The sequence below is a fragment of the Pelobates fuscus genome, chromosome 2, assembly GCF_036172605.1.
Source record: "Pelobates fuscus isolate aPelFus1 chromosome 2, aPelFus1.pri, whole genome shotgun sequence".
Lineage (NCBI taxonomy): Eukaryota > Metazoa > Chordata > Amphibia > Anura > Pelobatidae > Pelobates > Pelobates fuscus.
Genome location: NC_086318.1, coordinates 419,475,576 through 419,493,289, shown reverse-complemented (window position 1 = coordinate 419,493,289; position 17,714 = coordinate 419,475,576). Strand labels below are relative to the sequence as shown.

The following is a 17,714-nucleotide window of genomic DNA, read 5'->3' as shown; positions in this document are numbered from 1 at the left end:
GGCCCCCCAGATTTTGCTGAACTACAACTCCCATGATTCTCTGGCTATCTGTTTAATTGAAAGAATCATGGGAGTTGTAGTTCAGCAGCATCTGGGGGGCCGCAGGTTGGTCAGGCCTGTTCTAGAACATCTGGGAATCTTTCGTTTGCCCAACCCTGGATTAAAGTGACCCCCTGAAGTCCACTGAATTGTCTGGAATGTCTTAATAACCAGGGATTGCCTTTGTACTGCAGGGGTTAAATCTAAAATCATAGGCCCTTTTTGAAAATGGATTGGGATTTTTTTTTTTTTTTTTTTTTAGGGGAGGGGGATCTATCTATCTATCTATCTATCTATCTATCTAGGTGTGTAAACCTTGTTAAATGCTGTATACAAAGATGTACAGTAAGTGAATGCATTTTTAATGTATTGATTTCTTCTTGTAGCTACAACAGTGGGACATGTGTGGATGGAGACAACTGGTACCGCTGTGAATGTGCTCCTGGTTTTGCTGGCCCAGACTGCAGGATTAGTAAGTATTACATCCTATGTATCTATAAATAAATCACATTCTAGAATAAGTAGACTTCAGATTAGATTGTTCGGATATGATTTTGTTTTGTGGATTTTTTTACATTTAAAATGTTGGTATAAAGCATAGTCTATTCATTAAACAATATTGCTAAACTTTCCTTTAAATTCCGTATATACATATTCCCAAGCTCATGTATATGCTTGTTTAGTGATGTTAAAATCCAGTTACTATGCATGTTGCCATAATATCCATTCCCATTCATTTTTCTTCTTCTCTTTTTCAAGACATCAATGAGTGCCAATCTTCGCCGTGTGCTATTGGAGCAACTTGCGTTGATGAAATTAATGGTTTCCGCTGCATCTGCCCACCAGCTCGCCTTGGTCCAAGATGTCAAGAAGGTTCGTTTTGATTTCCTATGTTCGTATACTGACCTTTCCGTATCAATGTACTTTATTATTGATATTCTACAGTGAGGGGTAGTTCTCCTGGTTTTGGGATAAATCTATTACTTTGGCTTGTTGTGATAATTGTGGGCATACTTCTGACTACAGATCTTCATTCTTTTAGAATGTTAATAGTGCAAAGGTTCTCAAACTTATGATTTGCTTGTTCAGTTACAGGAAAGCCTTGCTTAACAAACGGTCAAATCATGCCAGACGGAGCAAAGTGGAACGATGATTGCAATGCTTGCCAGTGTTTCAATGGAAAGGTTACCTGCTCAAAGGTATGTACAGTTTACAGAACAACTTCCTTCCTGTTGACACTCACAGTTCAGAGAGACCTACAAATGGCAATAATGCAGTTGTTGCATCAGTTCAGAGATGCAAGGCACTTGGTAGCATCGTTGGAGCCCTCTTATCTAACCAAATTCAAATATGACTTCCATGTCACATCATGCTGATCACTTTAATTATCCATTTAGCACAACATAAATCAGAAGTTATTGAATGTTTTCTAGCTTTGTTGGTAATTCACAATATATATTTTTGTTTGTAGGTGTGGTGTGGCCCTCAACGTTGTGAGATGCACAGTAAAGGTAGCCACCAGTGTCCAGCTGGACAGACCTGCGTTCCCATCAAAGGCAACCACTGCTTTGTTCCTCCCTGCACTGGCGCAGGCGAATGCTGGCCGTCCAATCAGCCGCCAGTTAAAACAAAGTGTAATGCGAATACCAGTTACCAAGACAGCAGCTGCGCCAACATCACTTTTAGCTTTAACAAAGAAATGATGTCTCCTGTAAGTACAGGGATACTGTTGGCATAATGTTTAGGAAACAAAATGCAAGGGCTATGAAATCTATACTAACATTGTTGAAAAGTGTCTTGTTTCTGGTCACCAATTAGATGCTATTTAATTGCAAAGGCTGCAAACTGTATTGCTGCTCTGATTTCAAAATAATATGTAGAGATCTGATCGCTTAAGTGGGAATGTACATTGACAGGTTAGGATAGGGGTCGGCAACCTCCCACACTTCAGATGTTACGGACTACAACTCCCATAAGGCTCACAGCCATAATGCTGGCAGAGCATTAGGGGAGATGTAGTCTACAGCACCTGGAGTGCCAATGTTTGCCTATCCCTTTCTTAGGATATGCCAACTGTATTAATCTGTTCACTGATACTCATGATCCAGCTTCATACCTTACAAAGTTGGCAAGTAAATCTTAAGTGGACTGAAGCCATGTTAATTTCTGCCATTTTTGGAGCAGCCTCTCTTAAGATTTTTTAAATCTTAAAGGGACACTATAAAGAGAGCCGTTTTAGGCTTTCTTTATTGCAAGTTCTGTTTAATTAAGATTTTCTTATCCCCTGCTATGTCAATAGCTTGCTAGACCCTGCAAGAGACTCCTGTATGTGATTAAAGTTCAATTTAGAGATTGAGATACAATTATTTAAGGTAAATTACATCTGTTTGAAAGTGAAACCAGTTTTTTTTCATGCAGGTTCTGTCAATCATAGCCAGGGGAGGTGTGGCTAGGGCTGCATAAACAGAAACAAAGTGATTTAACTCCTAAATGACAGTGAATTGAGCAGTGAAATTGCAGGGGAATGATTTATTCACTAAAACTGCTTTATTTAGCTAAAGTAATTTAGGTGACTATAGTGTTCCTTTAAGTTATTCAAGGGACACTATAGACACCAAAACAACTTTAACAACAGATCATTTTTCTGTAGTCTCACTGCTCAGTTCTCTGGGATTTAGCAGTGAAATCACTTTTGTATCTACCCTAGCCACACCTCCCTGGCTGTGACTAGCACAGCCTGCATGGGAAAAAGTTAAATTTTTCAATCCGTGATTACCTTACTTTAGACATTTCTCTATTGCTCTGAGGTTCCTGTAGGGTATAGAAGGCTACTAACAAAGCAGGGTGATAAGGAATTCTAAATTAAACATAATTTGCAATAGAGGAAGTGTAAACATTAGATGTTTCTTTACATGAAGTGTTTAGGTAGCTGTGTGAGTCACTTGCAGGGAGGTGTGACTAGGGCTGCATAAACAAAGTGGTTTAACTCCTAAATGGCAGAGAATTGAGTAGTGAGACTGCAGGGACATGATCTCCACACCAAAACTGCTTCATTATACTAAAGTTGTTTTGTTGCCTATAGTTCCATATATAAATATATTTGGTAGTCCAGCCCAACTTCCTGGTTTTGTGCCAATCCCTGTCATCGGTGCCTCATTCCTGGGCCCTATTTAACCTTGTACTGTAGAGGGCCCAGGAGGTGGGCATTTAGCTGTTAGAGTAGTATCTGCCAAAAATGGGGTACATTGACATTGTGGCAGGCCTATGCAATGTTTGATCATATATTATAACTAAGACTCCATTATTTTTGGCTAGATTAGGGGTTTAAAAAAATAATTCTGTGAGCTTTGAAGTAGTTTTTTTAGTGAAGAAGTGAGTGTGTTGGATCTTGTAATCCTGCAAAGTAAACATTGTAATTTCTACAAAACTGCAGTGTTGACATTGTGGGATTAAAACTGCAAGGCCACTCCTCCCAGACCACTGCATTGAAATGAAGTAGTCTGGTGAATTTAGTGGTCTTTTGTGCTAAAATCTTATATGCATATGAAAGCATTTCAGTCCTCCTTTATTTTTATTTTTTTATTTTTTTTATTGATGAATCTTAATAGCCCATCCATAAAGTCAGAGCATCAGAAATATACAATATATGTATTTTTATTTCCCATTTTATTTTAAACCGTTCTAGTTCTGTTTTGAACACTTACTTACAATGTGACTTGACTAATTCCAAACTGAATTTACTGTTTGTTTCATTAGGGTCTCACAACAGAGAGCATTTGCAATGAACTGAGGAATCTTAACGTTTTGAAGAATGTTTCCGCGGAATATTCCATCTACATTACTTGTGAGCCGTCTCCTTTGGCAAACAACGAAATTCATGTCGCTATAGTAAGTAGAATCCCTGGTTTTTTTTTTTTGGTTTTTTTTTTTTTTTCCTGTTACCAATAAAAAAAACCTGACTGTTAAAAATAACATAAAATGTGATGCCGGTATGCGGTCACAAACTTATTTTACTGACAAAATGCTGAACACCGTCTTTTGGAAGCCTTTCAGCAAAGGTGTTCTCTGTAAACTAAGCACCAAGACTTCATATTTCCATCGTAAAACCTGTATTTAGACATATGTAATATAGAGAGACACGTGGCACTGTAGACAAACCAAAGTCTATTCTTTGAAAGAATGGTTTAGGTACATAGAGGGACTGTGTACAAAGAGGTAAGCCTACAATGTTAATCTTCAGAGGCCTTTAAAATGAGGATCCTTAGAGTAACCCGTGAACACTCAAAAGTGCATCTTCCCAGTTAATAATTGAGGTGGGGGGAGGGGAGAGAGCCTATATAAAACCTATTTTAATACTTTGCTTTGGATAGGTTTGTCTCACGCCAAGCAAGGTATGACCATAGATTATTATACATTTGGCAATTGTGTGTTTTATTTAGTTTATAATATGTTTTCCCTCTTTGCAGTCTGCTGATGACAGTCGAGATGGCCGAAACCCAGTTAAGGAAATTACTGAACGGATCATAGAACTTGTCAGTAAACGAGATACCAACAACACTTTTCTTGCATCTGTAGCAGAGGTCAGAGTGCAAAGAAGACATACAAAAAACACAACGGGTAAGTGCATATATGGTCTAAAGAGAAACCTGGAACTCTGCAATATTACCTAAATGTGATGTAATTGATGTAATGGTTTAAAATTTAGGATCGTATGCAAGATTTGAGACTTTATTTATTTTTTTTGGATGATTAATTGCTCTTCTCTATTGCCCCACACAAAAACAGGCATACTTTAAATAGTTAAACCATATGGCCATTCCTCCCCCATAACCACAACATAACTATACTTTTAATTTAAATTTTATTTTTTTACCCTTTCTGGCGTCCCACTTCTAGAGACATTGGAACACCCCGATCTAGGATTACACTTCTAGTTGTCAAACTATCATTCTCTCAATATACTATATATAGAGTAACTGCTGAATCCATAAAAAAAAAGTATTTTATTATAAACAGGGATGTAGCTCAAAACCCAAGTTATCTCTAACACCTGCTTTAACTTTAACTGCAGTCTCTTTGGAAACTCAAAATGTTTGGACTACACTATCTTGTGTAGCTACGTTTTATTGATTTTATTTTTGCAGAATCCCAAATGGCACACTTCAGATTACACACCGACAGCCCATTTTATAATGGTTAGAACGCCTGAATTGTATGTGACACATAGTTTCCCGTGAAATTGATGTATGGGAAATGCCAGTGTGTCTTCGCTAAGCTATGTTCAGGCTTTCAGCTGTCTAGGCAGCACAAGTCTACATGGGGAGACTGATTGTTTTGGGTTTCCATACCACCATTGTGGGATCTGAACATAGTGCTATTCATTTTGGATTTCCCCATTGTCCTCGGAATTGTTTTGTTGCCATTATGCCACCCCCTATCTGATTTTTAGTTATTTATTTATTTTCTTTTGTATACATTTAGAAAGGGATGCAGTGTAGGCTACTAGGATTTTTTGTTGTTGTTTATTTTGCTGTGTTTTGGGGGGGATGAGGAGTGTTTGAAAAGAGGTTTGTTTTTTTTGTTTTTAAATGAAAGATTATCTTGTACACTTTCATGAGGAAAAGCTGTAAAATGTTTCCAAGTAAGTCTAAAATGTAAAATTAAACATAATAAACAAAGTAGGGAAAGGGTTAAGAGGGGTGGTCAGCAAAGACTACGTTATGTTGCAGATGGATAACTTGAATGTGTGCTTGTCTCAAGCTGCCTTATTTCCCAGAAATGGTTAAGCTAATGTTTCACTTTGCACATGTCTCTCTACCTTTAGAACCATACATGCATAACTTGCATTGGCAGCGGAATATTTAGCAAACTGTTCAAGTTCAAGAAATTTTAATTTTTCTTATCTGTCTTGACATTTTAAGTAATGTAAAATTACGATGCAGGTCTTAATAAGTTTTTTTTATTACTATTTAATTTTTTTTTTATATAAAAAAAATGTCCTCCTCCCAGCAGTATGTCTGACCTACAGCATAGTTCTAGTTAATTATCAACCAAGCATGTTAAAGCACACCCCTGTTGGATGTGCAACACATACATTCTATAAGCCATATGCCAGCTGGGTATTTATTTCATTATCTCTGTTGAAAACAGAATCTGAATGTTGACTTTTTCTGAGGGGAGAATTGCAGTGCTATATGGGGAAAGAAATGTGTGCTGTTTAGATTCAACATGAATTCCTTTCCTTTACAGATTTTCTGGTGCCATTGCTCAGTTCGGTCGTCACCGTGGCATGGATCTGCTGCTTGGTAACCGTATTTTACTGGTGCATCCGAAAACGCAGAAAGCAAAGTAACCACAGCCACACGGGATCCGAGGACAACACCACCAACAACGTGCGAGAGCAGCTAAACCAAATCAAAAATCCCATCGAGAAACACGGAGCGAACAGCGTCCCCATTAAAGACTACGAAAACAAAAACTCCAAAATTGCAAAAATAAGGACACACAACTCTGAAGTCGAAGAGGACGACATGGACAAGCACCAGCAGAAGCCCAGATTTGTAAAACAGCCAGCTTACACACTAGTAGACAGAGATGAAAAACCACCCAACAGCACTCCAACAAAACAGCCAAACTGGACAAATAAACAGGATAACAGAGACTTAGAAAGTGCACAGAGCTTAAACCGGATGGAATACATTGTATAGCAGACAGCGGCACTACCATGCAGAGCTTGTGGCTGCTGTAAAGGGCTCGGAATTTCTAGTTCTTAAACCGTTGTGTAATATTTGAGTCTAAGGCTATTATTTACTTAGAATCCCTATGTTAATTTAAGTTTTGACAAGCTGGCTTACACTGGCAATGATAGTTGCTGTGGTTGGCTGGAATACCAAGTGCTGCATTTCACATCTATGCAAAACTAGTCAAAAGTGCCCTAATGTAAATTCAGACGCAGCTGAAAAACCTTGGAGGTCCTTCATATGACATTGTATAGCCTTCTTAGCTCTTATGTTATTTTTTTTTTTTTTGTTTCTTCATCTTAAGGATTTTCATCAATTGTCCATAACAATGCAGTCTTTAGAATAATACCTTTTTTTATTTATATTTATTTTATTTTTTTTATTCCTTATTATTTTGTTGTGTGTATATTTGGTTTTTATGGTGACGTACAACTAGTTCTGTATTTGAAAAGTGCCTTTGTAGCTCCGAACCACAGCAACTATCAAAAGTTTATTTATTTTTTATTTTGTTTTTGTTTTTGTTTATTGCATTTTGTGTTGGGAGGGAGGGGGGCGGGAGGGACTGTCGGCTGTTGCTGGTGAAATGAAGAAATGTCAAGTAGAAGTTTTTTTTTTTTTTGTATAGACCTGTAAATATTTTTTTTTTTATTAATCACTGTGTATATTTGAGTTATTAACTTAATAATCAAGAGCCTTAAATATCATTCCTTTTTATTTATATGTAAGTGTTTAGAGTTGAAGGTATTTGATAGCTTTTGTGGCTTTTTTTTTTTTTCTCCTTCAAATTAATTTCTTGTTACATGTTACCTATATGCCAAAATTTAAGGTGTTCTAAAATTGTTTATTTTTTAACAATAGGATGGGCGCACATGCCTTGTTGCAGGTTTTTGTACAATGTCAGATGTTTAAAAAAAAAAAAATTACACCTTTTTATATAGTATCACTTTAAAAAAAAAAAAAAAAGAAAAGGAAAAAAAATTGTGTTGTAAAGTTCCGGCTGACCATTTTGAAAGTTAGACTTTAGAACAATCTTTGCTGCTTTGGCTTTGATATATAAAAAAAAAAAACATTCAAAAAAATAAATAAAATGAGTGACTGGCAGATATTCTGCTACAAGGCAGTTCAAGGGAACAAACCGTTATTTCTTTCTGTACAAGAATTGTGAGGAATATGATTTAAAAAAACAAAATAAAAAAAAGTGAAAATGGGAAGCACAGCAATACATTCTTGTAAATTGAGATTTGTTTTTATTTTTTATCTTTATTATTTTTTACCATGAAATGTACTACAGAACCACTTGTAGATATGATTATTTTATTTTTAATTTCTTTTTTTATGTGCTGACACTAGAAAGTATTCTATTAAGCTAGTCTTTACTTGAACAGTAGAAACCCAGTGATCACTGTTGCTTTGCCATACGTACACTGCCTGCCTTAATAACGTTGACTACATTTACAACTATGGTATTGCCGGAATGTGCAGAGGGTTGCAGAGCAACTCCTTTAACATTTCTGCTACTGTAGACTTGTATAGTACAATTACTATGTTTAAATCGACATCCGAAAATGAAACCTAGTAATAATCAATTAGCCACTCAGATGCTGAAGATAGCCCGTATTGTGACATTAGTGTTGAAACTTAAATACAACTTTTTGATGTGCTGTTCCAGACGATACATTTTGAAAAGTAATATTTATTAAAAAAAAATTTTGTATGAAAACCGAAGATTTTGCCTTTTTATGTTTTTGTTTTGCTTTTCTCAATGTGTGTATTATATAGAAATATTGATCATATCAAAGAAGAATATCTGAAGGTCAGACTTGGCTTGGATTAATAGTTAAAGGGACACTATAGGCATCCAGACCACTTCATCTAATTGAAGGGGTCTTTGTTCACTGTCCCTGTTCTCCTTAGCCCTGCCATGTAAAACATTGCATTTTTAATGGTGCTTCCTGGAGTTTCAAGGAGTTTGATGTCCTCATGAGAACGTCAAGCGGCAGAGAGAACCCCATAGGAAAGCATTAAGGCATGGCTTACCTATGGGGAAGGCCTAATGCATGCACTGCGCATTAGGCCCAACATCTTATGTCAGAGGAGGCGGACTGTGAACCAGCACCGAGGTCCCAGGAAATGGGTTAGTGAATAAAGGGTTATTTAACCCTTTACATTGCTGGGCGGTGTGCGGGGGCTGAGGAACACTGTCGTGTTAGGAATATATCTTTTGTTTTCATAACACTAAAGTGTTCCTCTAAAACCTGTTTTGACATCTATCTGATCTCTGGCAGGCTCTTCATGGGGTAACTTTCTTTACTGTTACTTCTGAAGTATAGCTGCTGTATTTTCAGATCCAAAGTGGATACAGTTACTACAATAAAGTAATACAGTAGTGTTAATTGAATACGGTGATCTACGAGCTTAAAATAGCCCTCCTGTTTTAGGTTTTGTGACCGTTTTATGAAGAGCTCTTACATCCATTTTTGTGTCTTGTACATAATATAATATGTAGCTAGTAACTAGAAAGTGGTCTTGCGTATTGGCTAGAAAATGGTTTCGGCTCCTCAACCAATGATGTCTCTCACTTTTTCCTATGGGAAAAGGTGCAACATTTCGGTACATGTGATGTTATACATTTGCCAGGCTGTTTCTCCCACAGGAATGAATGCGAGCTGCTTACGGAGTGTGGAATTGAGATCTCCGGTCCATTGTTCAGGGCTCGAAAAATCCAATGTGCTAGCTCTGCATGGCAAGGAATTGGAAAAGTGCACATGGAGTTGCCTATTTGACCATTCAGGACAGATGACAAGATTGTCTTTGCCTGTCGTTGACCAGCGGTTGATGACTGGCTAATTTTTTATGTATGTACTTATGTGTGTGTGTGTGATATTATGCCTAATCAGTGTGGGTGTGCGTCACTTATTAATAAACAATTCTAGGTAAATTAAATAAAGCACTGCTTTAGTTGATGTCAGACATGGTTGTGAAGTTCAAGAGGTTGCCTTCATATTAGGCAAAGCAGATGTGACCTGTGGGTGTGCGTCCCTAATTAATAATACAGTTGTATTTTCAAAAGAGGCTGTCTGACAACAACAAAAATTACAGACAAGGTAAATATAAGAGCAAAGTGCGTACATTTTTTTTTTCTTTCCTTCTATACATCTAATAACCATTTTTTTTTTTGAAAATGCTCTGGGCTCTATTTACTAAACTCCAAATTTGTATCAAACTGAAATCCCAAAGGAAGATCAGTTTTTGCAGAAAATGTATTTTTACAAGGGTGAACAAAATTAAACGGTGACCTCCTCAACCAAGAAGCCATGTTAACTGCAGTCCGAAGACCATTTTGGAGGTGGCCTGTTGCACCTTGAACTCAAATTAAAAATCAAAAGTAGGTATTGGTCCCTTCATATTGGACAGTGACACAAGTTGCACCATTATTATTATTTATAGAGCTCCCGCAAAATCCGTAGCGCTGTACAATGGTATTATTAACTCATGTCCCTGTCCTAATACTTGGAAATTTAGCTTTTCTCGGGGTAATCAAGAACTAAAATGTGTTGATGAACCCTATTAACAGTAAGGAGAGTTTTCTCCATATCTCGCATGTACCAGCCATGGGAGACTTTATCAACAGCAGGAACTTTGCAGTCTAGGAACACAGCTGCCCTAAACACATTTTATTTCTACCTTTTAATATCTAAACTCCAGATTCCAAGTTGTTGCAATCATCCCGGTGCAACTTGGCCACAATGGGAAGTAAACAGGAGTATTTCTAATAACAAGCAGAATACATATCAACACAATAGTTTACACATGATAATTGTGCTCCTTAATTTGCCTATTGATTTCCCTTTTATAGTGTGTACTTGTATATATCTGTGTATCTTTTTCTTTTTTTTCTTCTACTTTATTCATTATTATTATTATTATTATTGTTTTATTTTTTTTTAAACGCCTACTTTTTTAATTACATTGAAACCTGGGTGGCCCTACATCCTGTTTAACAAGTCCTGTCCGACTGAAATGTTAAAGGCTAGGTCGTACATTAAATGAAATTAATGCGTTTCCTAGTTTTAAAGCTGGTAGCAACATGAATTGCAAGGATTCGACTTTCCATTTTATTGGCTTTGTGATAATTGCAGAGTTCAAAGTGTCAAAAAGACAGCAAAAGATGTAAAGGAAGTGGACTATGGGACGTGTCCCACTCTCGGTTTATGTTTATCCTTCGAAAAGCATGATTCATCAAAGTGGAACAGAAATAGACTTGCTTCCCCATTTAAAAAAGGATCAGTTTTCCTCTTTATAATGGCTGCAATAAAAGCATTTATTAAAATATATCTATGTGGGTAGCTTGACAATGAGAGAGGGGTAGTGTGGGAACACTGTATATTATATAGGTTGCTGATTAGATTTTTTTTTTATTTTTTTCTCTGAGTAAATGACAGTGTGGGAAAACACAAAAAAGAGACTTCATGCTCCCAGTAATAGCCTGCCTTTAAGAGTACTTGTGCGTACTTTTTTTCATTTTTTTTTTTTTTTATGTTTAATGTGTTTGACTTAATAAATCGCTGTTAGTTTAGGATTAAAGAAATCAACGAACAGCGGTTGGGTTACAGAAAAAGCAAGCCCAGATACTGGATGTACTTTGAAATATTACTATCTGGGGGTTTTAGTTCTGTGTAGTGTATGACAAGATATACAGGGGGGTTTATTAACTAAATACTGTGTCCTAGTGAACTGAAAAACAATTATCTAAATTTTGGCAAAAAATGGGCCATTTGAGAAAAAAAAATTAAAATATCTTCAAGACTGCTATAGCCACCGCTTGGCAGCTTTGGGCTGTTTTTTTGTTTTTAAATGGGCGGTTGTTTGCTAATTTGCATATTGCTGGACAGTATTCTGGGAATTTGATACAAACATGTTCTCATACGTTTTGGAATTTAAAGGGAAACTTTAGTCCCAAAAACATTAGCTTAATGAAGCCGTTTCAGTGTACAGACCATGCCCCGGCAGTCTCACTGCTCAATTCTCTGCCATTTAGAAGTATAATCACTTTGTTTGTGCAGCCCTAGGCACACCTCCCGGCATGTGACTCACACAGCTTTCCTAAGCACTTTCTGTAGAGTCATCTAATTTTTACACTTCCTTTATTGCAAATTCTGTTTGATTTAGCATTTCTTATCTCCTGCTCTGTTGATAGCTTGCTAGAATCTGCAGGAACTTCCTGTATGTAATTAAAGCTCAATTTACAGGGCAGGAGATACAAATGTTTAAAGTAAATTACATGATTGAAAATGAAACCATTTTTTTTTTCATGCAGGATGTGTCAGTCGCAGCCAGGGTAGGTGTGTCTAGAGCTGCATAAACAGAAACAAAAGTGATTTAACTCCTAAGTTGCAGAGAATTGAGAAGTGAGAGGAGCATGATCTATACACCAAAACTGCTTCAGTAAGCTAAAGTTGTTTTGGTGACTACTGGGTTCCTTTAAGGCTGAGTAGACATTGGCGTTAGGCATGAAGGCTAGCTCAGCATCATGGGAAATTAAGCCTCTAAACTTTATTGGTGCCAAAGTTTGCCTTCTGTCGTAGAAAGAATTGAGACACTAACATAGTAAATGACATCTAAAACTTCAGCAGAGACTTCTGACTTTGGAGTTTTGTCCTTTTTATTACAGTACATAGAAATGGCCCGCAATGTTTCTAATATCCACAATTTAAAATTTAGTGGACTGTCATTTTAAATAGGAGACCTTTTAAAACAATAAGTACCACCCTAAGGAAATTATTTCCTAATTTACATCACTCTCGCTCAAATGCCAAGCCGCTGTAAATATTAAAAGGCTCATTCATGGTCAGTGCATGTTCTGTCATGTACCGTGGCAAGTGCGTAGGAGGCTTCACACAGAAACCAAAAGAGATGAACTATTAGTATAGATTACTGTAAAGAGGAACATCACATATTAGAAACAATCTAGCAATTCTATAATATCTGTGCTGTCTCTGTTCTGTTTCTAGTCTATAAACTATACATTGTCATATACCATTTTGCCAAAATCATGTGCATAGTATATGTATGTAGCATTTGTGTGCTTTCTACATACAATTAATAAAGTAATCGTGGCTAACACCAACAGGAACTATAAAGTTGATTTCACATTATTGTATGAATTCTGCAGATTTTATAAGCATCCCATGAGCATCTCAATTTGGCAAACTCCAATAAATCATCGATCTCCACTCGCTGATCCGAGATAAGGTTATTATTACGTATGGGACAGGGACCTTTTATCTCTGTCAATTGCCTCTTCGTAAATACCGTTGCATGGGGTTGGAGAGTTCTGTCTTTGAGCAAACCTTTCTCCAACTTTATTTATGGAGAAAGAGGGAAAAAAACACAAAACGAAGTACTGGAGAATGTTGGCCGTTAGCTGATCAGAAATGGTCAAAATCAAGAGAATTCTAAGACCTAAAATTCACAGAGTAGAATTAACTGATGTCAGCCCATTGCTTGCTGCAAATCCATAAGCTCCTCGTGCAATAAATCGAATAAAAGGAAAATCATACAGTTTTCGAATTTACATAGTGGTTGATGTGAACGCTCCCTCCTCTATGTGTATATGCTTGGATTTGGAAAGCACATCTTATTTAGAGTCTTTGTGCGTGTCTGTAACTATTAATCTACTGATGTAAAAGTAGGCATTACCTTTCAATGATCCCAATCACAACACATGAAGACAGAGTCCACACAAATATGGGATCTAGGGGCTCCTACGATGTAAAGAAATTCATGCCTCTGGAAGACCAGGAAGATGCCCTCTAGGTCATACCAGCCAAGTATCCCAGGTTTGGTGAGATTGTTTTGGTTTTAGTGTTCTGTCCTGCCATTTCCAGGTTTGTTCCCTGGTGGCCCACATCTTGGGACACAAGGCAAAAGTCCCCAATTAGTGCAACACAAACCTATAATTAGAAACTCTCGTGCTGGGCAGAGTAATCTCCAGGTTCTAAGAAAATAGGCAGAGTGTTTTGCGCATGGTCTGTCCTGAGTTGGCCTGGCCAGAGGGCCTTGATGTCAGCCATATTGGGCATGGAAGGGCCCATGCAATTTACAGTGAAGTCCAGTTTTTCATAGATGGAACTGTCCAGCTTCCATAGCTCCCACTGGTGGGATGTGTGCCCATGGTAGAACTTCATTCAGTGGACAGAAGCTGTGATTTGTAAACGGTACTATCCTCCGCCTCTTTATCATCTTATCTTCTATCTCCTATGCTTGCTTTCTCAATCTCTACGTTTTAAATTAAACTGTAATTAAGAAATACGTTATCGATACAGCAGCATGTGTTGCAATAAATGATAGCAATCACGAACGATCGAGGCAGCCAAATTAAATGGTAAATTTTCATTTGACTTAAATTTCATTATTTAGTTGCTATGAGTAAGAAATATTTGCACCTCATGGGAATACAAACATGACTTCATCGTGCTGTTCATATGACCGTCTCTGCCAAAAGCTGCAAATGAGCATGTCTTACAATATAATGTTAGCACCTGCAATCGAGCACAGCATCAGCAAAGAAATCATGGCAAACTGCCTGTGACAGCCAAGACCTCTGGGGTATTTCTAGTGAAACATGGCATTATTAATTATCTTCTTTCTTACTCATTCACTGTTTTACTACTTTATGAAAGAGTTACGTGTTCAAAAAAGAGGAGATACTTTTTTTTTTTTTCTATGTCGGATTAAGTAGCATGGCCACTCCTGTCACTGATCATGCAGTCCACGCTCTTTCCACCAAATGTGGACATCGATGGAACAGGATGGAGATGGTGTGGTTTCCACTTATTTATTGTTTGCAGAACTCAATAGCTAACTAAAAAGTAGCAATGGCTTGTGCCTTAGAAAACCAAACAAACGTCACTGCGGGAGGAAAGTTGGAGTGCGCATGCCCTAGACTTGGCATGCAGCTGACAGAGCGTGCGTACGCAAGACTGGAACATAGTGTTGCAATGATGTTGTTTCAGAGGTTGGTGTGCCATAACATTACTCCACTGCTCGTAAACCAAGTGAATCGAGGGTGGTCAAAAGTTAGATCCCTAAATGTTTTAAAACTACAGCTTCTATGGTGCTTTATCATTATAAAAGCACGCAAAGAATCATGGGAGTTGTAGTTCTACAACACCTGGGAATCTACCTATTGGGCACCCATGTTCTAGAAGAGGGGTAGGCAAGCTTTGGCACTCCAGATGTTGTGGACTACATCCCCCATAATGCTCTTACACCCATAATGCTGGCAAAGCATCATGGGAGGTGTAGTCCAAAACATCTGCAGTGCCGAAGGTTGCCTATGCCTGTAAATCTAGAACATCTGGGAATCTACATCTTGTGCACCTCTGCAGTAAATATTTCACTAGACAGCAGGAGAAAATAGAAAAGTAAAGATAGACAGACAGGTAAAGCAGTGCTTATGCATTAAGACGATGGTAACCTAGAGTATTCAGGTAGATAGATCATTAAAGTAAAGAAGTAAATGATTATATTTATACATATAAGGCATGCTGTTGACAATATTTGTCAGTATTATCACAGCAGATTCTGCTTCACAAATGGACAAAATTACCTAACAATTACATCCTGTTTAAGGAATAAATAATTACTTATGAGGCACCAACATAGTCTGTAGCGCACAACAATGTGTGAATGAAACACACACATAAATTTGGATAAACATAAAATTCTGTCTGTGTCGCAAACAACCCAGCTTTGTATTTCCGTAAAGAAAACAGATGTACGCACGATCATGAACAGATTTCTGAAATCACTGCTCAGCAGATGTTAAAGTTCTCAGACCCTAGGAAAAAAAACCTAGCTGGATTTTCAGTATTAACTAACAAAGGATTACTGATATGTTTCAATAAAACCTTACATCCTAAAACACTGGAACACGACCTAAAATGATGTTACGCTCTCCTGGTAGCATTAATATTCCTCTGAAAAATTGAAAATGTCAAGGTTGGGGTTTTTTTTGGTGGAAAATTGGCAGTGTGACTCGAAGAAAATCCTTGTATTCCTAGTAAGCTAATTTTAGTAGGCATGGAAACGGTTAATCCCCTCTGCGATTTACACTGTACGACTTCCTTCCAATCTGTCTTTAGATGGACTGGATCCATGGGTATTCAAATAATAAATGGTTCCAAAGTGTGAAAAAACAAATCAAAGGCATACATCACTTTACTTTTTTTATTTCGGAGTTGGCCACTGTGACAATTTAACCATATAGTGATATTTAGTGATAAATGACTAAGGAAAGTGGCTGCGCATGATGTTAACAGCAAATCGGAAATCTTTGTTCCCACAGTTGAGCTAATTAGTCTCTATCAGAAAGGCAGGAGGTTGTTTAGACTGATGATTTAGCTCAACTTTTTCTGTAAGGGATATTTGAGCATGACATTGCTGTATAAACGCATGGAGGGATAAATCTAATATTAGAAGGGTCCAGGGTAAATGGGAGTTTGAGGTTAGAGAGGAATTAATGTCAGAGTTTATTACATAGGGTGTTTAATGTTAAGTGGACATAATAGTTGTGGTATAAGGGGTGTTTAGAATTATAGGGATTAGCGTTGGAGCTGGGAATAAATTGAATGTTGGTGTTTCATTTTTAAGATGAGCTAGTTTTAAGGTTTAGGCCTTGAGTGCTTACATTTGGGACCAATGAAAGAGTTTGCTTAGATTTTGGAAGGTGTTAAATTTTGGGCTAGATAAAAGCGGTATCTAGGGTACATGCATGTGACGTTTGAAGGGTTATTTGCCTTATCTGTATCCCCCCCCCCTATGAGTGATAGTAGAGCTGCAGGAGCTGTTATACAGTGTGCATCACTCAGTGCTGTCCTATAATATACAGTGTGTATCACTCAGTGCTGTCCTATAATATACAGTGTGTGTCACTCAGTGCTGTCCTATGATATACAGTGTATCACTCAGTGCTGTCCTATGATATACAGTGTATCACTCAGTGCTGTCCTATAATATACAGTGTGTGTCACTCAGTGCTGTCCTATAATATACAGTGTGTGTCACTCAGTGCTGTCCTATGATATACAGTGTATCACTCAGTGCTGTCCTATGATATACAGTGTATCACTCAGTGCTTTCCTATAATATACAGTGTGTGTCACTCAGTGCTGTCCTATAATATACAGTGTGTGTCACTCAGTGCTGTCCTATGATATACAGTGTATCACTCAGTGCTGTCCTATGATATACAGTGTATCACTCAGTCATGTCCTATGATATACAGTGTATCACTCAGTGCTGTCCTATAATATACAGTGTGTGTCACTCAGTGCTGTCCTATAATATACAGTGTGTGTCACTCAGTGCTGTCCTATGATATACAGTGTATCACTCAGTGCTGTCCTATGATATACAGTGTATCACTCAGTGCTTTCCTATAATATACAGTGTGTGTCACTCAGTGCTGTCCTATAATATACAGTGTGTGTCACTCAGTGCTGTCCTATAATATACAGTGAATCACTCAGTGCTGTCCTATAATATACAGTGTGTATCACTCAGTGCTGTCCTATGATATCCAGTGTATCACTCAATGGTGTCCTATAATATACAGTGTATCACTCAGTACTGTCCTATGATATCCAGTGTATCACTCAATGGTGTCCTATAATATACAGTGTATCACTCAGTGCTGTCCTACGATATACAGTGTATCACTCAATGGTGTCCTATAATATACAGTGAATCACTCAGTGCTGTCCCTGCTCCTCCTGCAAAACATTTCCTGTGTGAGAGGCTGACCGGAAGCCCTTCCACTTCCTGTCCAGCCTCACACACAAACTTTGGAGGATCTGGGACAGCACTGAGTTTGAAACCCTCTATAGCTGGTCCCACAGCTCTGCTATCAAGCATAAGAGGTTACTAGACTAC

At 37.7% G+C, this 17,714-nt stretch overlaps 1 protein-coding gene across 1 annotated transcript in view; it reads left to right on the top strand.

Annotated features, from left to right (window-relative positions):
- Positions 1-7,121, top strand: part of JAG1 (jagged canonical Notch ligand 1) — a 41,443-nt gene extending 34,322 nt beyond the window's left edge. The window contains exons 20-26 of the mRNA XM_063444020.1: positions 426-511; positions 799-912; positions 1,129-1,238; positions 1,511-1,750; positions 3,796-3,927; positions 4,506-4,656; positions 6,289-7,121. Coding sequence (XP_063300090.1) covers positions 426-511; positions 799-912; positions 1,129-1,238; positions 1,511-1,750; positions 3,796-3,927; positions 4,506-4,656; positions 6,289-6,746 — 1,291 coding nt within the window. The 3' untranslated portion in view covers positions 6,747-7,121. The remainder of the gene's footprint in view (positions 1-425; positions 512-798; positions 913-1,128; positions 1,239-1,510; positions 1,751-3,795; positions 3,928-4,505; positions 4,657-6,288) is intronic.
- The last annotated feature ends 10,593 nt before the right edge of the window (positions 7,122-17,714 follow it).